The following is a 23,990-nucleotide window of genomic DNA, read 5'->3' as shown; positions in this document are numbered from 1 at the left end:
AGATACACCTGCTTGTTAATGCAAATATCTTAATCAGTCAATAACGTGGCAGCAAGTCAATGCATAAAAGCACGCAGACATTGCTAAGAGTTGTTTTTCAGATCAAACATAAGAATGGGGAAGAAATGTGATCTAAGTGACTTTGACTATGAGATGATTGTTGGTGCCAGACAGGGTGGTTTGTGTACCCCTGAAACTGTTCTCCTGGGAATTTTCATGCACAACAGTCTCTATAGTGTACAGAGAATGGTGCAAGAAATAAAAAACATCCAATGAGTAACATTTCTGTGGGTAAAAATGCCTTGTTAATGAGAGGAGGTCAGAGAAGAATGCTCAGACTGGTCCAAGCAGACAGGATGGTGACAGTAATTCAAACAAACCGCGCGATACAACAATGATGTGCAGAAGAATCTCTGAATGCATAACACATCGAACCTTGAAGTGGGTGGGCTACAGCAGCAAGAGAACTTGAACATACACTCTGTGGTCACTTTATTAGGTACCTAATAAAGTGGCCACAGAGTGTATACTGATAGTGCACTTTAGAATAAATCTTAATGAGGTTGAAAATTTTAAATCTTGGACTACATGCTATTTTTGTTCTACTTGGTATGCATACAGGCTTCACTTTTCTGAAAATCAGTACTGATGACAGCAAGCCTCATCTAACTTCTCTTTGTGTTTGTAGTGGAACATTTAGGGGGAGAAACAGTGAACTTCAATCCCAACTTTTCAAAAAATATATTTACCGTCTAAATGCAATGAACTGTGAGGTCACAGGATCATCAAGTCCTGGAGCGCTTTTTAACAAAATGGTGATAGCCTCTCGAAGAGCTGCCAATAAAAGAAATAGAATAAACTGTTATCACTCACCACGACATCATAACCAGATTAATGTGTTGAAAAGTTGCCATGTATTTTAAATCTATTACTTCGAGGAGGAAAACTTATTTATGCTTTTTATTTAGATCAATAGCATCCTCTTTATGATCTTGAAAACATGTCCTTAAACTGCCCCTCAACCATCAGGCTCTCGAACAAAAGGGGACAGATAACTACATTCATCTATTGAGATGCTCCCACAACTAATGACTCACTTTAAGGACACTTTATCTTGTTATTTCATATTTTTGTTATTTATTGCTATTTATTTATAGTTGCATTTGCAGTTTGTTGTCTTTTACGCTCTACTTGATTTTTCATTGATCCTGTTGTAGTTACTGTTCTATGGATTCGCTGAGTGTGCCCACAGGGAACAGATCTCAGGGCTGTATGTGGTAACATACATGTACTCTGATAATAAAAGTTACTTTGAACTTTGGAATTTAACATCAAGATGTAACAAAACCATTACAAATACAATATTAACAAGTATTTCAATCAAAATATTATTTTCCAAAACAAGTAATAAATGAAATTGCATAAAGTTCATGCTCACCAACAGGGCTAGATCCAAGGGAAACCAGAATGAATTTTTTATCAGATGTTGGAATTGAGATTTCTATCCCATTTGTTACATGCATCACTGCATCGTACTCCAACAGTGTATAAACAGATTTGCATCCCATCTCAGCGATTCTAGAGATAAGAATGGATATAACAATACCAGATTCTGCAAGGAAATTCAGACATCAAGACAACATTTTTGCATGCTATTTTAAAATTACCTTTCTCACACTCTCCCCATCTCCCAATGCTTTTCTCATCTCCCTAGTTAATGATTCAAAAGTAGCAGCTGGAATTCGGATTTCACCCCAACTTGCTCAGTTCATTGAACAAAGGGACAGGCATCGATACAGTTACACAAGAAGAATGATTTAAAAGCATCTTGTCATTGCAGTAGCAGGACATTCATTTTGAAATACCTAAATTGCACTACACAGTTTAAATTTATCTAGCATATGGCATCCTTTTGCATAAAGGTGGTAATACTCAAGTAAACTAAAAGGTGACCAACAATGCAAATGAAAATAAAACAGCTGTCAAAGCAGCACCAAAAGTAAAAGTAAGAATATCTAGCAACACACATAAAAAAATGCTGGTGAACACAGCAGGCCAGGCAGCATCTATAGGAAGAGGAACAGTCGACCCTGTCTCGGCCCGAAACATCGACTGTACCTCTTCCTATAGATGCTGCCTGGCCTGCTGCGTTCACCAGCATTTTTTATGTGCGTTGCTTGAATTTCCAGCATCTGCAGATTTCCTCGTGTCTGTGTTTTTAAAGTAAGAATATCTGATCATTTTATATACTCTTTAAAAAAAAAGCAGGTGAACCATCTGAAGTTTATCTGCACAAATGGAAGCAGATACATGCGAATAAGAAATAAAACATACTTAGCAGCATTATCTATAATGAGTTGACTCTCTGCGCGATGATTAGTTGACAGCTCGATGGCCCATCTAACCTGGTGCAAGCTGGAGTATACATCTTTCAACATGTTGCCAGGTTCTATACTAGGCAACTGCCTAATATCACCTAGGGAGAAACAAAAGTTATAAATGTCAAGTAATTATTTTACAGGTTGACCAAGGAAGCAACTGTATTATGAAGAACCATATCAAAATTTACCCCTTACAAGCTCACTTCAAATTTCAACCAGAACTAATGTATCATTGAATACATTGTGTTTTCTACCTTTTATGTGAAAGTATTATAGGGTAGGTTCAAAGGTGTGAAATGGCCACTTTTGAGGTTGATTTCAAGCAGCTGAAGACATTTTCTACATACCCGTATCCTGATGCTCCAACACAGCAGAACAAATAAATATGTCTCAGCTTTCCATCCACGATTTATAAGAAACTAAATTCCTGTTAAATACATTATGATTAAACTCTCATACTTTACATACCTAAACTCATTTTAACTTAACGGGCTACACCTCTTACCCACTCCTACTGAAATTTAGAATTCTGTTTAATTCTCTTCAATCTCTGCATACATTACATCAAGAAAACAAATTACTTCCTTCACATCTTTAAGTCATGCCCCTGTGCATCTGATTGGGCCCCAAATATTAGCGACTTCTATGTAGATATCAGTTCTAAATGACTACCTAATTAACTATTAGCAGACACCAACAGGCAGCAAGTGGAAAAGTAATTACATTTTAGAAAGAAATTTATGAAGAATCACTCTTCCAGTATCTTCAAATTCCTATGTTTAACAATGCTTTTCAATTCTGTACTAAATTCAAAGCATGCATTCTGTTCTACCAGTATCAAGTGATGAATTAAATGGAACACTATAACCATGGGAGCACTGGGATAACTTACATGTTATATTATAAACTATGTTATACAACAAAAAGTCCCTCTCTCAACAGACAAGACAGTCTTGATTAGTACAAACGAACTAACAGTCTCAGAAACAAGAGTATCCTAAATGACACCCGAAAGATATAAAACCACAGTAGTGTTATTTATTGTTGTAAGCCTACTCACAACTCTTTAGATGGTGACCTCTTCCTTTGATTTTTACAACTTGTTTGAAAAGTTCACAGGCAACCTCAAAGTTTCAAATTTTTGAATTCCTAGTTTATATAATCTGTGATGCAAAAAGTGAGCATTATATTCCTAAGTAAAAACAGATACTTACCAAGGATTATAAGCTTTTTGAGATTGGCATTGCTCATAAGCAAGTTTAAAACAGTACTTAGAATCTTCACTGATACCAAACTTCCTTCATCAACAATCAGAACCTGAACTTCAGAAAACTTCCAATCAAACACAGCTTGTTTTTCCTTGGAGCGTTTTATAGAGTTGAAATTCCATATTACCTGTATTTTTTTAAAAGAAAAATAATTATCTTTAACTGGAAGGTTTCATATCTTACATTTGTATTTCTCACTCCAATTATAGTGAAGTAGCTGCAAAACCAAGAAAAGCTATTAGCTTGCATCAATGTTTTATAAGTTATTTAACTGCAGAGAATTGCAGACACAGCTCAGCACATCATAGAAACCAGCCTCTTTATGTAGTCTCTGTCTCTTGCTGCTTCGGTAAAGCAGCCAGCATATTCCAATCCCCCACCCACCTCGGACATTCCCTCTTCTCCCCCCAGCACACCCCAGAGAGCCATAAAGTCACAGAGCACTACAGCATAGAAATGGGCCCTTTCGCCCAACTAGTCCGTGTCAAACTATGAATCTGCTTAGTCCTATCAATCTGCTCCCAGACCGTAACCCTCCATACCTTCCAAATTTCGCTTAAAATGTTGAAACTGAAACACATTCACCGCTTCCACTAGCAGCTCATTCCACACTCTCACCACCCTCTGAATGAAGAACTTCCTGCTCAAATTCCAATTAAACATTTCAGCTTTCACCCTTAACCCATGACCTCTTGTTCTAGTCTCACCCAATGCCAGTGGAACATGCCTGCTTGTGTGTACCCAATCTATATCCCTCATAATTATTAATACCTTTGTCAAATCTCCCTTCATTTACGTACGCTCTAGGGAATAAATTCCTAACCTACACAATCTTTCCCTATAACTCAGGTCCTCAAGTCCTGGCAACATCCTTTTAAATTTTCTCCACACTCTTTCAATCTTATTGATATCTTTTCTGTAGGTAGATGACTAGAACTGCACACAATACTCCAAATTAGGCCTCACCAATATCTTAAACAACTTCAACAAAACATCCGGACTCCTGTACTCAATACTTTGATTTAGGAAGGCCAATGTGCCAAATGCTTTCTTTACAACCCTATCTATCTGTGACACCACTTTCAAGGAATTATGGATCTGTATTCCCAGATACAGATCCATAATTCTATTACCACTGTCTGGCTTCTGTGAAGCCAATGTCTAATCCAATTTAATACTTCATCTCGAATGCCAAGTGACTGAACCTTATTGACCAACCTCCCAGGCAGGACCTTGCCAAATCTCTTGCTAAGGTCCGTGTTGACAACATCAACTGTCTTGCCTTCATCAACTATCCTGGAAACTTCCTCAAAAAACTATAGAAGATATGACATGAACTACCATGCAAAAAACACGTTGACTATCCCTTATCAGTGACCATCTATTCAAATATACTTATATATCTGGTCCCTTGGAGTGCCTTCCAATAATTTATGTACTACTGATGTCAGGCTCATCACCCTATAATTTGCTGGTTTATTGTTAGAGCCTTTCTTGAGCAACAACAGCTATCTTCCAATTCTCCAGCACCACACCCATATCTAAGGACATTTTAACTATCTCTGCTAGGTCCCTGGCAATTTCTGCACTTGCCTCCCACAGGGTCCAAGGAAACACCTTGTCAAGCCCTGTGGATGTATCCATTCTAATTTGCCTCAAGACAGCAAACACCTCCTCTGTGATCTGTATAGGGTCCATGAACTCGAGCCTGCTTTGCCTCACAAATACAGACTGTGTCCATCTCTGGAGTAAATACAGATGCAAAATATCCATTTAAGATCTCACCCATCTCTTTTGGCTCCATGCATAGAGGACCTCTCTGATCATCAGAGGAGCAATTTTGTCCCTTGCTGTCCTTTTGCTCTTAATATATCTATAGAAGCTCTTGAGATTCTCCTTCAGCCTGTCTGCTAGAACAACTTTATGCCTTCTTTTAGCCCTCCTGATTTCCTTAAGTGTTCTCTTGCATTTCTTACACTCAAGTACCTCATTTGCCCGTTCCTGCCTATACCTGCTATGCACATCCTTCTTTTTTTAAACCAGGGCCTCAATATCTCTCAAAAACCAAGGTTCCCCAAACTTGCTATCCGTGCCTTTCATTCTGACAGAAACATACAAACTCTGTACTGTCAAAAACTTTATTTCCTGATGAAGGGTCTCAGCCCAAAACATCGACTGTTTACTCTTTTCCATAGATGCTGCCTGGCTTGCTGAGCTCCTCCAGCATTTTGTGCGTGTCGCCTTGATTTCCAGCATCTGCAGGTTTCCTCGTGTTTGTGATTCTATCACAACTTACTATGTTTCTTGCAACAGTCTGATATCTCTACAAATTTGCTCCTCTAAATCCTGTGGACTGTTGGGTGGTCTTTAACATAATCCTACTAATGTGGACATCCCTTTCTTATTCCTCTGTTCCACCCATATAGCCTCAGTAGACAAACCCTCCAGTCTGTCCTGTCTGAGCATTACGATCAAAATCAGAATCTGAATTAGAATCAGGTTTATTATCACCGGCATGTGACGTGAAATTTGTTAACTTCGCATCAGCAGTTCAATACAATACATAATATAGAAGGAAAATATAAATAAAGTATATGTATATTGCATAGATTAAAAATCGTGCAAAAACAGAAATAACATATATTAAAAAAGTGAGGTAATGCTCATTGGTTCAATGTCCATTTAGGAATTGGATGGCAGAGGGGAAGAAGCTGTTCCTGAATCGCTGAGTGTGTGCCTTCAGGCTTCTGTATCCCCTACCTGATGGTAACAGTGAGAAAAGGACATGCCCTGGGTGCTGGAGGGTACCTTTCTAAGACTCTACTCCCTGAAGTTGTCCTGGGTACTTTGTAGACTAGTACCCAAGATGGAACAGACTACATTTACGACCATCTGCAGCTTCTTTCAGTCCTGCGCAGTAGCACCCCTCCCCAATACCAGACAGTGACGCAGCCTGTTAGAATGCTCTCCATTGTACATCTATAGAAGTTTTTGAGTGTTTTTGTTGACATACCAAATCTCTGTGAACTCCTAATGAAGTAGTCACTGTTTTGCCTTCTTTATAGCTGCATCAATATGTTGGGAGCAGGTTAAATCCTCAGAGATCTTGACACCCAGGAACTTGAAACTGCTCACTCTCTCCATTTCTGATCCCTCTATGAGGATTGGTATGTGTTCCTTTGTCTTACCCTTCCTGAAGTCCACAATCAGCTCTTTCGTCTTACTGACGTTGAATGATAGGTTGTCGCTGCAGTACCACTCCACTAGTTGGTATATCTCATTCCTGTACGCCCTTCCATCTCCATCTGAGATTCTACCAACAATGGTTGTGTCGTCAGCAAATTTATATATGGTATCTGAGCTATGCCTAGCCACACAGTCATGGGTATAGAAAGAGTAGAGCTGTGGGCTAAGCACACACCCAAGGTGCACCAGTGTTGATCGTCAGCATGGAGAAGATATTATCACCAATATGCACAGATTGAGGTCTTCCAGTTAGCCAGCTGAGGATCCAATTGCAGAGGGAGGTACAGAAGCCCAGGTTCTGTAACTTATCAATCAGGATTGTGGGAATGATGGTGTTAAATGTTGAGCTATAGTTGATGAACAGCACCCTGACGTAGGTGCTTGTGTTGTCCAGGTGGTCTCAGGCCACGTGAAGAACTATTGAGATTGTGTCTGCCGTTGATCTATTGTGGTGATAGGCAAATTTCAGTGGGTCCAGGTCCTCGCTGAGGCAGGAGTTTCAGCCTAGTCATGACCAACCTCTCAAAGCATTTCATCACTGTCGATGTGAGTGCTACCAGGCGATAATCATTTAGGCAGCTCACATTAATCTTCTTAGGCACTGGCATAATTCTTGTCTTTTTGAAGCAAGTGGGAACTTCCACCCGTAGCAGTGAGGGGTTGAAAATTTCCTTGAATACTCCCGCCAGTTGGCTGGTACAAGTTTTCTGAGCCTTACCAGGACCTTCTGCCTTGCGAGGGTTCACCCCCTCTAAAGAAGCCTAACATCGGCCTCTAAGACAGAGACCACAGGGTCACTGGGTGCAGCAGGGATCTTCACAGCTGCAGTCATATTCTCCCTTTCAAAGTGGGTGTAGAAGGCGTTGAGTTCATCTGATAGTGAAGCATCACTGCCATTCATGCTGTTTTTGGGTTTCACTTTGTAGGAAGTAATGTTTAGCAAACCCTGCCAGAGCTGTCGTACATCTGATGTCGCCTCCAACCCTGTTCGAAATTGTTTCTTTGCCCTTGAAATAGCCCTCCATAAGTCATACCTAGTTTTCTCGTACAAACTTGGGTTGCCAGACCTGAATGCCACAGATCTAGCCTTCAGCAGATGACATACCTCCTGTCATTTTCTCTGACTAGTAATACCACCCCTCCAGCTCTATCACACCTAAAGCAACAGAATCCTGCAGCATTGAGCTGCCAGTCCTGTCTTTCCTGCAACCAAGTTTCACTAATCACTATAATATCATAATTCCATGTGCTGATCCATACCCTAAGCTCATCCACCTTTCTTACAATACTCCTTACATTGAAATATACACAGTTCAGAACATTAATCCCACCATGCCCAATCTTTCGATTCCTGATTTTGTACATAGGAAGTCTGATCACCTGCCTGTGCTTCTACTCCAGTGTACTGGCAGAGACTAAAGACCACAGCACCAGCAGTTTGAACCAAATAGATATGGTCAAGGGAAGTGGAGGAGCACCTACAGGACTGCTTTGAATCAATCGACTGGACAATATTCAGGGATTCATCTTTGACTCTGAATGAATATGCCACAGTTGTCACCAACTTCAAGACCTGTGTGGATGAGAGTGTGGCTTTGAGAACATACCAGATATACCCAAACCAAAAGCAATGGATTAATACATAAATTCGTAGTCTGCTGAGGGCTAGATCTATGGCATTCAAGACCAGTGATCCAGAACTATACAAAAAGTCCAGGTTTGACCGACAGAAGACACTTAAAGGATTGACGGTGGATATGCAATGGCAAGCATGTAAAGGTTGCATGGATGAACTACAACAATTGTTCATCCCAGTTTGGCAAAAGAATAAATCAAGGAAGGTAGTGCACCCGTGGCTGACAAGAGAAATTAGGGATAGTATCAATTCCAAAGAAGCAGCATACAAATTAGCCAGAGAAAGTGGCTCACCTGAGGACTGGGAGAAATTCAGAGTTCAGCAGAGGAGGACAAAGGGCTTAATTAGGAAGGGGAAAAAAGATTATGTAAGAAAACTGGTAGGGAACATAAAAACTGACTGTAAAAGCTTTTATAGGTATGTAAAAAGGAAAAGACTGGTAAAGACAAATGTAGGTCCCCTACAGACAGAAACAGGTGAATTGATTATGGGGAGCAAGGACATGGCAGACCAATTGAATAATTACTTTGGTTCTGTCTTCACTAAGGACATAAATAATCTTCCAGAAATAGTAGGGGACAGAGGGTCCAGTGAGATGGAGGAACTGAGCGAAATACTTGTTAGTAGGGAAGTGGTGTTAGGTAAATTGAAGGGATTGAAGGCAGATAAATCCCCAAGGCCAGATGGTCTGCATCCTAGAGTGCTTAAGGAAGTAGCCCAAGAAATAGTGGATGCATTAGTGATAATTTTTCAAAACTCGTTAGATTCTGGACTAGTTCCTGAGGATTGGAGGGTGGCTAATGTAACCCCACTTTTTAAAAAAGGAGGGAAAGAGAAACCGGGGAATTATAGACCGGTTAGCCTAACGTCGGTGGTGGGGAAACTGCTGGAGTCAGTTATCAAAGATGTGATAACAGCACATTTGGAAAGCGGTGAAATCATCGGACAAAGTCAACATGGATTTGTGAAGGGAAAATCATGTCTGACGAATCTCATAGTATTTTTTGAGGATGTAACTAGTAGAGTGGATAGGGGAGAACCAGTGGATGTGGTATATTTGGATTTTCAAAAGGCTTTTGACAAGGTCCCACACAGGAGATTAGTGTGCAAACTTAAAGCACATGGTATTGGGGGTAAGGTATTGATGTGGATGGAGAATTGGTTAGCAGACAGGAAGCAAAGAGTGGGAATAAACAGGACCTTTTCAGAATGGCAGGCGGTGACTAGTGGGGTACCGCAAGGCTCAGTGCTGGGACCCCAGTTGTTTACAATATATATTAATGACTTGGATGAGGGAATTAAATGCAGCATCTCCAAGTTTGCAGATGACACGAAGCTGGGTGGCAGTGTTAGCTGTGAGGAGGATGCTAAGAGGATGCAGAGTAACTTGGATAGGTTGGGTGAGTGGGCAAATTCATGGCAGATGCAATTTAATGTGGATAAATGTGAAGTTATCCACTTTGGTAGCAAAAATAGGAAAACAGATTATTATCTGAATGGTGGCCGATTAGGAAAAGGGGAGGTGCAACGAGACCTGGGTGTCATTATACACCAGTCATTGAAAGTGGGCATGCAGGTACAGCAGGCGGTGAAAAAGGCGAATGGTATGCTGGCATTTATAGCGAGAGGATTCGAGTACAGGAGCAGGGAGGTACTACTGCAGTTGTACAAGGCCTTGGTGAGACCACACCTGAGTATTGTGTGCAGTTTTGGTCCCCTAATCTGAGGAAAGACATCCTTGCCATAGAGGGAGTACAAAGAAGGTTCACCAGATTGATTCCTGGGATGGCAGGACTTTCATATGAAGAAAGACTGGATGAACTGGGCTTGTACTCGTTGGAATTTAGAAGATTGAGGGGGGATTTGATTGAAACGTATAAAATCCTAAAGGGATTGGACAGGCTAGATGCAGGAAGATTGTTCCCGATGTTGGGGAAGTCCAGATCGAGGGGTCACAGTTTGAGGATAAAGGGGAAGCCTTTTAGGACCGAGATTAGGAAAAACTTCTTCACTCAGAGAGTGGTGAATCTGTGGAATTCTCTGCCACAGGAAGCAGTTGAGGCCAGTACATTGGCTATATTTAAGAGGGAGTTAGATATGGCCCTTGTGGCTAAAGGGATCAGGGGGTATGGAGGGAGGGCTGGGGCGGGGTTCTGAGTTGGATGATCAGCCATGATCATAATAAATGGCGGTGCAGGCTCGAAGGGCCGAATGGCCTACTCCTGCACCTATTTTCTATGTTTCTATGTTTCTAAGACTGTCGTAACAGCGATAAAGCAATTCTGAGTGAAGTTAGAGTACATGTCGCCTCTGGCAGGGTTTGTAGGTCATTACTTCCTACAATCTGAAAGCTGCACAGCTAGATACACATCCTGCAGGTGTAGTCATCAGGGACAATGGAGGTCCCACATCCTGCAAGAGGAGCAATCCACTATCCTGCCTGGCATCCCCACAGCTTTAACTGTGCAATAAGAAATAAAGAATTAAATGATAAAATCTACCTATAGATTCCACTTCTTCTCGCTGAAACCTCTCTGAGCCAAAGCCTAAACTCCCCACTCGAACACTGATCCATTTAAACAATGGCCGCTCCATTTAAACTGAATCTCTTTTTATTGGACCTTGCCAGGTGCCTCAGTATGCACACTGCAATGCCTCCTTGGGAACTGTGGGACGTAGAGTGGAAGATACAAAAGCCTGAAAGTGCATATCACCGGCCTCAAGGGCAGCTACTATCCCACTGTTATAAACTATTGAATGCTTCCCTAGTGCAGTAAGATGGACGTGACCTCTCAATCTCCCTCATTAGGATCTTGCACCTATTGTCTGACTGCGGTGCAATATCTCTGTACCTCAACACTTCACTCAACACTCATTATTTATCTTTTTACCTTGTACTACCTCAATGCACTGTTGCAATGAATTGATTGGTAGGAACAGTATTCAAGACAAGTTTTTCACTATTCCTCAGTACATGTGACAATGATAAACTAATTGACCAATTTTTGTATCCTTAAAACTATGATGAAACATCCAGGTGGGTGTTTGGAATTTCCCCCTCCTTTCCATCATATTTCTAAATGTATATATATCTCATCTGCATATAGAGGTCCCAGCAGCACACAAGCTTTACACTACAAATGAAGGAAATAAAGCTTGCTGTGGATATCTACTTCTGATAAATCCTGTAACTTCAGCAAAATGTGTTAAATTTTAACTAATTAAATATTAAGAAAACGAGCAGGTTTTATAACAGCGATATTTATAGCAATATTCACCACACAGCCCTGTTATAAATCTAAATAACTTCTTGACAGTTAAACCAGCCCATGAGGGATGGTAATTGGGGAAATTTTCTCAAATTCCCCTTTTAATTAGAAAAGAACTTCTCTTATAACGTTACTGGGTCTTTGACTATCTAGGATTTACTTTAAATGAATAGGTAACATTCAGGACCAAGCCACCACACAACATTGTCTGAGTCTGAGTAATTCCTCGTCAGCCAATAAATAACCAATCAATTTACAAGGAGTAGACTGCATCAAGCTTGAGCTAACTATTTAAGTGCTCATAAAATTGAAGATTCCATCAAGTTCAAACTATCTAAAATATCTTTAGATTTATCAGATCAACTATTAAGCGCACTTCATTTAATGATATATTCTATTACCTGTTCAATACAGCTCTGGCCAAATATTAATAAAATAACAAAGTTACAAAAAAAGACAAAGATTAGGGCATGACAACATAATTGATTACCAGTTCATTCTCAGTTTTACGAGAGAAATGCAGAACAGCCCATATCAGATCTCAAAACAGCACTCAATTACTGATGGAACAAAAGAGTTCAAATGATCACGAGAAGCTTAAGGAGGGAGGAATAAGAAATAGATAACAATTCCAACTAAGGTTCCTTCACCGTTCTGTTTGTCTCAACACTTTCCCACCTTCTTAAACAGAGGAATGAGGAATATTTTTACAAAAGAAGTTAAAAGGTAGGTTAAGATTCAGAACCAATGTTAATTGCTTGCCAATACAAAATCAATCCAATTATGAAGTTAAGTAAAAGTGCAGGAACTACCAGCAGCATCTTTACAGAGATAAAGTAGATCATTAGTACAACATTATGAAGAATGTCCAGATCAGCTGCATCACAATTACAAGGTATCTGATCACAAGTCCCTATGAAGGATTGTGAGCACTGCTGAGAGGATCATCAGGGTCTCTCTTCCACCCAACAGAGATATTTATCCAGAGTGTTGCTTACACAGAGCCCTTAGCATTGATAATGATCCATCCTATCTGTCCAACAATCTCTCTGACCCCCTACCAAGAGGCAGAAGGGCAAAAACTGTTAGGATGGGAAACAGCTCCTTCCCCAGGCCATAAAACTACAGAACTCCCTGCCATCACCCAGGTATCATCATGTATGAAGTGCCAATAACATTATACTGTCTACTTTTTAACTTGTCTCATAAATGCACCTTATTATTTGTTAACTTACTTGTGGTAATATTACTTTATATGTTGATATGTGAGTTAAATATATTGCATTGTGCACCTTGGTCAGGAGGATATTGTTTTATTTGGCAGTATACATGCATACAGGTGAATGACAAGAAACTGAATTTGAACTTATGGCAGGGCAAAAGGAAAACAAAAAAGGATTAAGACATGACCAAGCTTTCTCGTAGTTTGCTTTAGTATTGGAGGCAAGATTGGAGACCTGGAAAAATCAGAAATGGCAAAATTAGATCAAGATATTAATTGATTTAAAGTATGATGTACGTGGCCAAGTGGTTAAGGCGTTTGACTAGCGACCTGAAGGTCGTGAGTTCGAGCCCCAGCCGAGGTAGCGTGTTGTGTCCTTGAGCAAGGCACTTAATCACACAGTGCTCTGCAACGACAGCAGTGCCAATCTGTATGGGTCCTAATGCCCTTCCCTTGGACAACATCAGTGTCGTGGAGAGGGGAGACTTGCAGCATGGGCAACTGCCGGTTTTCCATACAACCTTGCCCAAGCCTGCGCCCTGGAGAGTGAGGAATTTCCAGCCGCAGATCCATGGTCTCACAAGACTAACGGATGCCTTTACTATTTTAAAATTTATATTCCAAGTCTAATTACTGAAGGTGCTTATGATAAACGAACTATACCATGAAATGAAAATAGAGAAAGATTAATTTGTACAGATTTCTGGGCAGACATGTCCTGCAGATTTTCCTCTGATGGCTTGTCAATTAAATTAAAACTGAACCTGAATGTCACATTTACATTTTCAACCAATTTCCTGACATTTTCTCCATGACAGGTACTCCTTTGTCTGCCACACAAAATATGTTGTATCTGGTCCTCGGGTTGAAGTTTCTATGTACAAAACAATAAACATAAAAATAAATCTATAATAATATTTTAACAACATTTTAAGATAACAAAACAATTTTCACACTTTTGCCTTGCTTCTTCCAGGTTTCCATCAACCTGTCTAAGTGGCATTATGCCACATACAGCCTTTCAGCGACATTCACAATATTAGAATAATGGCTTTGCATCTGTAAATTGCTATTAACAAACCCTTGGAAGGAATGCTAGGCAGATAACGCTGACTGTATCCATACACCACTATTTATCATGTGTTTCAAACACTTACGGATCTGGCAGTATACAGTGGATTCCCGTTAATTGAGCCATCGGTTTATCAGGGCAGCCACTTATTTGGGACAACTCTTAAAGAATGAAAACAATTGAGAAAATAGCTGTGATTCTCTTCATTTATTTGGTACACTATGCCACTTAATTGGAGCAGGAGATGGTTGCCGAACATGCTCTACCTAGCGTCAGTTGTGTGCACTTTGTGTGGCCATTATTTTAAGCACAGTGTAATGTCTAAACAGTTTTTAAAATACTGCCACTTGCATGATTGTGTTCAGAAAGCAGTGATTTTTATCTCTGATAGTTGTCAAGCAAAAAGCAGCAAGACAATTCAAAAATGTTTTGCTCACTTCAGTTCCAAGCATTTAGCCTTGGAGATGCCAGAAACAGCCAGGAGTGAAAATGAAACAACTTCACTACTTCAACAAATTATAAACCACAAAAAATTTGAAGGTATTGGCAATCATCTTGAATGTTACAATGAAAATGAAGATTTGCAGGATGAGATCATCAAAAGCACTCTTTGAAGGTTGTCCACTATCTGCACTAGGTGCCTGCGCTGATTTTGTTCATTTACGTTAATCAAAAGAACACATCAGCGTTCTTTGAATGAATTCCCCTGTCAATAATTATTGAAACTAATACACAATTTAATAGTACTGTAGTAGTATTGTTAGTGTTCTAATTTATTCCGTATTTCATTTAAATACATAATTTGTTAGTTGAACAGTAGTTTATCATTTTTGTATCTTTTTAACTATTTCCATGAAACTTCGGCGAATTGGGGCAGCTGCTTCAAAATGAACTTGTACTGATGTGTGTCTCAATTAACTGGAATCCACTGTACCGGGAAGCAACATCATCTGTTGCAAAGTCAAGTACACCAAATATGCATCAACATCATTTGACTCTCCCTTCTTCCAGGTGGTTACAATCTGGATCTCCTGTTGAGGAAAACCTGTTGTTGTGTCAAGTCATCTTCTGCATTTTCATCTTTCCAACCATCTAAAAGGCGTCCTGTTCCACCATTTGACTACTTTTCAGTCACTTGACTTTGTCAGCCATTTTTATTACTTAAATTGCATTTGTCAAAGGTGACATAGATTAAACGTTAATATAGATAATGCTGTCTTGACTGTAATTATATGCAAGACTTTTCCAGGCAAATTTCTTGATACCCATCAGTCACTTCAAGCAGCCATTATAGGCTTCCTAACACACAATTTCCTAGCTTTTTAGTCGCAACACAACCATAATTGATTGATCCTACAAAATCAGGAAGAGAAACTAAAGTTAGTGTCAAATAATATCACTGTCCAATCAACAATATACAACAAAATATTTTAAGGTATTTTAAGGTAAGACACTAGCAGAAGGCGGCAATAGTAAACCACTTCTGTAGAAAAATTTGCCAGGAACAATCATGGTCATGGAAACACCATAATGGCCCATGTCATATGGTACAGCATATAATAAACAAATTAATATTTTTTAAAAAATGTAAACATCAATATTACATCAAATTTTGCAGAAAGCCTACAATAATAAACATTTTATAATATCCACACTAAGTTTAACCTCAAACTTGGTGATTGGTGGTGTGTTCCTTTTAAAGGTCAACTATTTGCATCATACTAAGCATAAACAAATGTTGAAGTAGCGACAACAAAATTCTCAGTAGCAATTACCTGGTGTAAAGTATAAGCAGGAAATCCAGTTTTTTTATTCAAAAGAGATGCTGCCCTTCCAGTTGGGGCAGTGAACAGCACAGTTGCTTTGCTGACATTCTGTTTTTCAACCTGGTCAGCGTTTGGAATTTTACTTGTTGGAATATCCCAGCATTCAGGAGCAGATTGATCCTGCTCAAGATCTTCACATGCTTGCAAAAGTTCTTCTTTCTCTGCAATGTGCATATTTTTAACTGCTGCCTTGAAAATAAGACTGACAAGTGTGGTTTTCCCAGAACCACCTTTACCACTTATAACTGTAACAGGATTTTCACACATCATGTTAGCAGCTCGAATCTGATCCGGATCCAAATTAACTCTTTCACTGTCCTCTGTACTCTCAAACTCTTTCCCCTTAGAGAAGCATTCCATCTGGGGTGGGGTGAATGCACTTCTTAGAACTTCTTCCACATTGAGAGAAATATGCCATGGTGGTTTATCCACAAGATCCTTTATACACATAGCAATTTCTTTCTCATAGTTGTACAAATGCTCAAGGTATACTCGCTTCTTTTCAATTACAATAATCTTTGATTCCTTCAAAAAATTTAACGAATCCCATTCACTTTCAATGCTAATCTCAGTTGGGCGTAATCCAGTCAACTCATCAATTCTTACATAAGTGTGTCCATTACTCCAACAGGTTTCTTTGAGTTTATCATAAATTATGAGAGCATGTTTCTGTATCTCTGGAATTGTCTGAAGAAGATCAGCTTCTTCAAAGGCTGACAACCTTGCCTCACAACCAATAAGGTTAAACTCCTTAGAGAGAATCTAGGAAGAAGTAATATTTTTCATAAAGTATTTCTTGAGCCAATCATTAATAATGAAAGCAAATGTATCTGAGTTGCAACAACCATTCATCAGAAAGTAAATAAGGTGCAACAATTTTCAGTTTTGGCAAAACCAATTGATCATCCTTGGTAGTTTTTGTTTAAGACATTCTCTCATTCTTGTTCATCTTTCCACAATTCTTGTCACATTTTTACCCACCTCCCCCCCACCCCCAACTTTGGTTCTCTCACAGCAAGGTTAATATATTTTGCTGATTTTCAAATTTTTATCACCATATTCTGCAAATCCACTTGCAAATAATTAGTGAGACAGTTATCTCATCACCGCCGAGACCCCTGCCCACTCAAATCTTTATTTTTCATCTCCAAGTGATTAAAAGATTAAGCAATTACCAGAAAATAATTTTCAAATGTGATTTTGCAGCTCGATTATCTTAAAGCCAAATAATAAATTAATCTCAGAAGAGCAATTAACTCACTCCTGATGAAAATCGAGAGTATAAAAATTAAGAATAAATAGTGTATTGTGATATCTGGGAAAAACTTACAGAACGGAATCCCAACTTCCACACTTCTGTACAAATCATCTGCTCCAGATTCTCAAGGGCATTATTGCTCGTGTCCAAAATATGCAAAAAGGACCGTGGCAGAAGCTGTGGCAGATACTTCATCAGGCTTTGGAACTTCAAACCTTTCAGCACATTCTGACCTTCAACTAAATTATCAGTTATTACCTTGAAGCTCAAGCTTTATTTTACACACACATAAATATACAGAGACAGATTAATACTAACAATCCCATTAGGTTCAGTGCCTGACATTATAAAACTTTACTATACTTCAATCACTTGCATTGCCTGTTTTAAAATTACTTATAAATACGCAACTACAAATTATCTTCAACAAAATCAATAATCCGATTCATATGAAATCTTCAAAATTCCATATAATGTTATCTTTGTCTTTAAATGGTCAATTATCTGAGATGGAGAGAATGATCATTCCTACCTGCCACAGTGTTTAAAAGAATGAGACAATCTAACAGAAATATTTAATGTTTTAAATGGGTAGATATTGGGTGGATGTAGATTGTACCTAAAGAAAGTAGAAACAGAATTCAGTCACCGAATAAACTATAAGATTATAAAAGAGTAATGAGGAAAAACCTCTTGCTTCATTGTGGACACCTGGAAATGTCTCAGGACACAATTGTTCAGTAAATTCAAGGCAGAATTTTTGAATATGAAAGGGAATCAAAGATTATGGCACAGGGTGACAAGGAGTTGGGTTAGATTTGTACTGAATAATAATAGGCTCAAAAGGCCCAAAGACCTTAAATTATGCCATGTTGATGATGATGAAGTAGTAAGCCAATACTGATTACAAGGGGATCGTAATCAGTTAGGCTAGTGGACCGAGGAGTGGCAAATGGATTTCAATATTGATTTAAGTGACTTAAACTTAAATCTATAGTTATAAGATTTAAGGGCACCAGGTGTAAAATCAATCAGACAAATCAATAAGGGCTAAATTCTTGCCTCTGACTACAAGTTCTCCCCCGGACATGTGAGTTTCCTCCAGGTCCTCTGGTTTCCTCCTACATTTCAAAGACGTATGTGTTAGGGTTAGTAAGTTGTGGGCATGCTATGTTGGTACCAGAAGCATCGCGACACTTGCAGGCTGCCCCTAACATGCCCTCAGATGTTTTTGTTGTTGACACAAAACGATGCATTTCACTGAGACACACATAAAAGTTGCTGGTGAACGCAGCAGGCCAGGCAGCACCTCTAGGAAGAGGTACAGTCAACGTTTCGGGCCAAGACCCTTCATCAGGACTAACTGAAAGAAGAGCTAGAAAGAGATTTGAAAGTGGGAGGGGGAGGGGGAGGGGGAGATCCAAAATGATAGGAGAAGACAGGAGGGGGAGGAATGGAGCCAAGAGCTGGACAGGTGATTGGCAAAAGGGATATGAGAGGATCATGGGACAGGAAGCCCAGGGAGAATGAAAAGGGACAGGGGGGGAAAGCCCAGAGGAGGGGCAAGGGGTATAGTGAGGGGGACAGAGGGAAAAAAAGGAGAGGGAGAAAAAGAATGTGTGTATATAAATAAATAATGGATGGGGTACAAGGGGGAGGTGGGGCATTAGCGGAAGTTTGAGAAGTCAATATTCATGCCATCAGGTTGGAGGTTACCCAGACGGAACATAAGGTGTTGTTCCTCCAACCTGAGTGTGGCTTCATCTTTACAGTAGAGGAGGCCGTGGATAGACATATCAGAATAGGAATGGGACGTGGAATTAAAATGTGTGGCCACTGGGAGATCCTGCTTTCTCTGGCAGACAGAGCGTAGGTGTTCAGCAAAACGATCTCCCAGTCTGCGCCAGGTCTCGCCAATATATAGAAGGCCACATCGGGAGCACCAGACGCAGTATATCACCCCAGCCGACTCACAGGTGAAGTGTCGCCTCACCTGGAAGGACTGTCTGGGGCCCTGAATGGTAGTGAGGGAGGAACTGTATGTTTTGATGTACATGTGATAAATAAGGCTAATCTTTAATCATGAGGTAATGCATTTTGTACAGTCAATCTGGCACAGGATTAAAACTAGGAATGGTACGACACCAGGGAGGGTAGTGACACAAGCACTTGGGAGTACAAGTTCATTGTTGGTTGACAGCGGCGTCACAGGTAGAGAACGTGGTGGAAGAAGGCACACTAGCCTATCAGTCAGGACATTGAGTTTAGTTGTTTGGACATTATGTTACAAATTTTGTCCCCCTGTTAAATGAAAGTTAAAATGGAAAGAGTGCAAAAAAGATTTACAAGGATGCTTCCAGGACTAGAGGACACAAGATACAGGGAGAGTTTGGCGAGACTAGATCTTTATTCCTTGGAACATCAGAAACCTTGTAGAAATGTTTAAAATTACAAGGGGCATAGATAAGGTGGATGGTAGCATTCTTTTTGACAGAGTAGGGAGACAAAAACTAGTAGGCATTGACTTAGGGTGAGAGGGAAAGATCTAAAGAGGACCTCTTGGGGCAACTTCTTTACACAGAAGGTGGTGACTATATGGAATGAACTGCTGCAGGAACAATAGTACCATTTAAAAAGCAGTTGGATATGTACACAGAGGGGAAGTGCTCAAAAGGCAAAGCTGAACATAAGAAATTGGGCTAGCTGGATGGACATTGTGTAAAGCACCCGGGTGAAGTGCCCGCACCCGTTCCCAAATACACTGACTCTAGGCCCTGCTGCTGCTGCTCTATGATTTTCTATGTTTCATGGCCTCAAATTGCTTAGTGAAAGGAGCAAGTTATTTAGTGCATCATGTTTGTTCCACAAATTCTTTAAACTTTTATATGCAATATATTTCTGAACACTGCACACATTTTAAAAATTTTTTTATTTTATTTAAATACAACGCAGAACAGGCTGTTCTGGCCCTTCGAGCCACACTGCCCAGCAAACCCCAATTTAACCCTAGCCTAATCACAGGACAATTTACAATGACCAATAAGTCTACCAGTTGGTACATCTTTGGACTGTGGGAGGAAACTCATGCGGTCACAGGGAGAACATACAAACTCTTTACAGACAACAGCAGGGAATATGCAATACTTCAATTAGAAAGACTTCACCTTGAGGACCGAACCTGTAAGCTAAAAGCATACACAAGCAGTATCCTTTTGGCAACTGATAACTGCTTTTATAGGAATAACCAGGTCATCAAAATAAAACTTTAATTGCTGTCAGTGATTTATTGGACCAAGATTTATATTTTTAAAGATTATATTAATTGGTGACAAATTTCAGGTTGTTCAGTTAATCTGAAATTTGTTGCATCTTCTAAATAGTCACTTGGCCTTTATAACCTTCACAAGTTCTTTCAATGGCACAACAAAAGCAGCAACTATATACAAATACAGTGGATTTTGGTTAACTGGAAAACAACAGAGCAAATATATTTTGGCCAAATTCAGTGGCTGCCCCAATTAGCCTAAGTTTCAAGGAAATGATTTAAAAAAGACAAACCACAATTTAACAAAATAACAAATTATGTATTTCAATGAAATACAGAACTAATTAGAACCAATGTTTCCACAGTACTATAAAGCTCTGTATTAGTTCCTAACAGTTATCAACAGTATATGTTGCCTTGTTCTTTTGATTGACTGTAAATAAACAAAATCAGTGCAGACACTGTGCAGATAATGGATTGACTTCATTGCCTTCCCGCACGAGTAGTATCAAAATTCACTGCTTTTTAATTCGATGTCGGTCAGCCCAAATGATAACACCACACAAGCATATACTACTAACACCATTTAAAAACTGTTTGCTCTAAGCGCAGTGTAGTGTCTAACGGACACACAAGTGCACGTGACTGATGCTAGCAAGAAACTGTTGCGTCTCCAAATCTTCACTTTCAATATAACATACAAGATGATTGTCGATACCTTCAAATTCTTCCTAGTTCCCAACTTGCTGAAATAGTGAAATAGTTTCATTTTCACTCCTGGCCATTTCTCACTTCCCCAAGCCTGAATACTTGAAACCACAGTGAGGAAACAGTTCTGAATTATCTTACTGCTTATTTCTCACCCACTATCAATGACAAAAATCACTGCTTTTTGAACACAAACACATGCAACTGGTGCTATTTAAAAATCATTCACTCTATATATGGTGTAATATCTAACTGCTACACAAGTGCATGCAACTGCTGCTAGTTAGAAACTTCTTGGTAACAGTATCCTGTCCCAATTAAGCAGTATAGTGTCCCAAACAAAGGATGTTCTGGCTATTTTCTAATCAGCTTTTGCTCCTTAAGAGTTGTCCTAAGTAAGTGGTTGCCTGATTAACTGATGACCCAATTAACCAAAATCCACCCAACATTTTTTTTTTTTTTTTTAAACAGTTTTTCCAATCTCATACAGTTCAATCACACCAAACAACTCCAAAACTTTCCTAAAAGTGGCTTATAAGTACCCAGACTTACCTGAATTAAATATGTGGCGATTTATGCAACTTTGAAAACGACTTTTATTTTCATCCTTTTTCTTTTCCTTGTCTGCAATCTGTTGTAAAGTGTTCAATACTTCTGGAAATTGAAGACCATGGCAAGTCAAGTATTCAAAAAATATATTTACGTGATCTGAGTGGATGCCACATTTTGTTAAGAAAAGGCTGACAATATCATGTTCCTTTTCAGTCAGGATCCTCAGAGCATAAGAAGGATACCCCTGAAGATACCATTTTTTCTGATGACAGAAGATTTTTGCTGTCACTTTCCACCAAGGAGAAGTAAACTGGAACCGTCCTACCACTTTGTAAGTGTCACCAGAGCGAAGGTCTTTCAATTTAACTGTAAGAAAATTGATAAACAGTTGAATAGCTTTCCTCCCCTATTTGGCCTCATTCAACTACTTGTTTTCATGCTGTAGATACCCATTCTCTCACAGGAAATGAAAACTTTTAAAATTCTGATTACTGCGTGATAATCATCCCTAAAGAAGATGGCAGAGTTGGCATTGAACCGTCGGTTAAGATTGATACCTGTACCCGGCTGGAAGCCTGAGACGAGTTTATTCAATAATTCATCACATTGTACATTATTTAATTTGTATTTGTATTTAACCTCAGCCCAAATAAAGCTTCATTGCTAAAATGTTTTCTCTATCCAGTTTTCAAGTATACAGCCAAAGACTTTTTCTCAGGGTGGAAATGGCTAATACAAGGGCACATACTTTCAGTTGATTGGAGAAAAGTATCAGGGGAATGGCAAAAGTACATGTTTTTTTTTTAAAAACACACACAGACAACGGTGTGTGCATGGAATGCACTGCCAGGGGTGGTGGTACAGAAAGGCAGGTACATTAGGGACATTTAAGAGACATGGACAACAGAAATTTGGACGGCTCTATAGGAGGGAAGAGTTAGATTGATCTTACAGTAGGCTAAAAGGTTAAAACTGCATCAGTCTCGGCATTTGTTTTGATTCGTCAGTTGTGTGGAGGGAGAGCTTGTTGTATGGGCGACAGCTTGTCTCTCCATGTCATATTACCTTGTCTTGTGAAACACGTAAACAGCTTTGGCGATTCATCCACGGTCAACCCCGACTAAGAGGTCCTCAAAGGGTAAATAGGTCTGCACAACATAGTGGACTGAAGGGCCTGCAAAGTGCTGTAATAGAAACATAGAAATCTTCAGCACATTACAGGCCCTTCAGCCCACAATGTTGTGCTGACCAATTAACCTACTCTAGAAATTGCCTAGAATTTTCCTACCACATAGCCCTCTATTTTTCTAAGCTCCATGTACCTAAGAGTCTCTTAAAAGATCCTATTGTATCCACCTCTACCACCTTCACTGGCAGTGCATTTCACACACCCATCACTCTCTATGTAACAAACTTACCTCTGACATCCCCCTTGTACCTGCTTCCAAGCACCTTAATACTATGCCCCCTCGTGTTAGCCATTCCAGCCCTGGAAAAAAGCCTCTGGCTATCCACACGATCAAAGCCTCTCATCATCTTATACACCTCTATCGGGTCACTTCTCATCCTCATACTTGTTGAATGCCTTGGTGTTTTCCTTAACCCTGCTCACCAAGGCCTTCTCATGGCCCCCCTCTGTCTCTCCTAATTTCATTCTGGAGCTCCTTCCTGGCACCCTTGTAATTTTCTAGAGCTCTAACAATACCTAGCTTCTTGAACCTTTCATAAGCTTTTCTTTTCTTCTTCACCAGATTTTCTACATCCTTTGTACACCATGGTTCTTTTTCCCTACCATGCTGTCCCTGCCTCAATGAAACATACCTATGCAGAATGCCATGCAAATGTTCCGTGAACATTTACCACATTTTTGCTGTGCTTTTCCCTGAGAACATCTGCTCCCAATTTATGTTCCCAAGTTCTTGCCTAATAGCATCATATTTCCTCCTACCCCAATTAAATGTTTTCCCAAATTTTCTGTTCCTATCCCTCTCCAGCGCTATGGTAAAGATGATAGAATTGTGATCAGTACCTCCAAAATGCTCTCCCACCGAGAGATCTGACAGCTGACCAGGTTCATTTCCCAATACCAGATCAAAGACAGTCTCTCCTCTAGTTGGCGTATCTACATATTGTCAGGAAACCTTCCTGAACACACCTAACAAACTCTACCCCATCTGAACCCCTTGTTTTAAGGAGATGCCAGTCAATATTAGGAAAGTTAAAATCACCCATCACAACAACCCTATTATTATTGTACTGTTCCAGAGTCTGCCTCCATCAGCTCCTC

General features: G+C 39.7%; 1 protein-coding gene across 2 annotated transcripts in view; it reads right to left on the bottom strand.

The window, feature by feature from the left end:
* The window catches only part of helb (helicase (DNA) B), a 58,005-nt gene that overhangs the window by 32,284 nt on the left and 1,731 nt on the right, over nt 1-23,990 (bottom strand). The window contains exons 2-9 of one of the 2 annotated variants that reach the window (XM_072267521.1): nt 21,704-22,069; nt 17,251-17,417; nt 15,870-16,682; nt 13,804-13,896; nt 3,596-3,776; nt 2,335-2,476; nt 1,439-1,578; nt 750-834 (exon numbers count right to left, since the gene is read on the bottom strand). In XM_072267521.1, coding sequence (XP_072123622.1) covers nt 750-834; nt 1,439-1,578; nt 2,335-2,476; nt 3,596-3,776; nt 13,804-13,896; nt 15,870-16,682; nt 17,251-17,417; nt 21,704-22,069 — 1,987 coding nt within the window. The remainder of the gene's footprint in view (nt 1-749; nt 835-1,438; nt 1,579-2,334; nt 2,477-3,595; nt 3,777-13,803; nt 13,897-15,869; nt 16,683-17,250; nt 17,418-21,703; nt 22,070-23,990) is intronic. The other variant, XM_072267522.1, reaches the window with a different exon arrangement.

This window comes from Mobula birostris, chromosome 9 (genome assembly GCF_030028105.1).
Source record: "Mobula birostris isolate sMobBir1 chromosome 9, sMobBir1.hap1, whole genome shotgun sequence".
Classification (NCBI taxonomy): Eukaryota; Metazoa; Chordata; class Chondrichthyes; order Myliobatiformes; family Myliobatidae; genus Mobula; species Mobula birostris.
The sequence above is the reverse complement of the archived record's forward strand: the minus strand, read 5'-3'. Positions and strand labels throughout refer to the sequence as shown.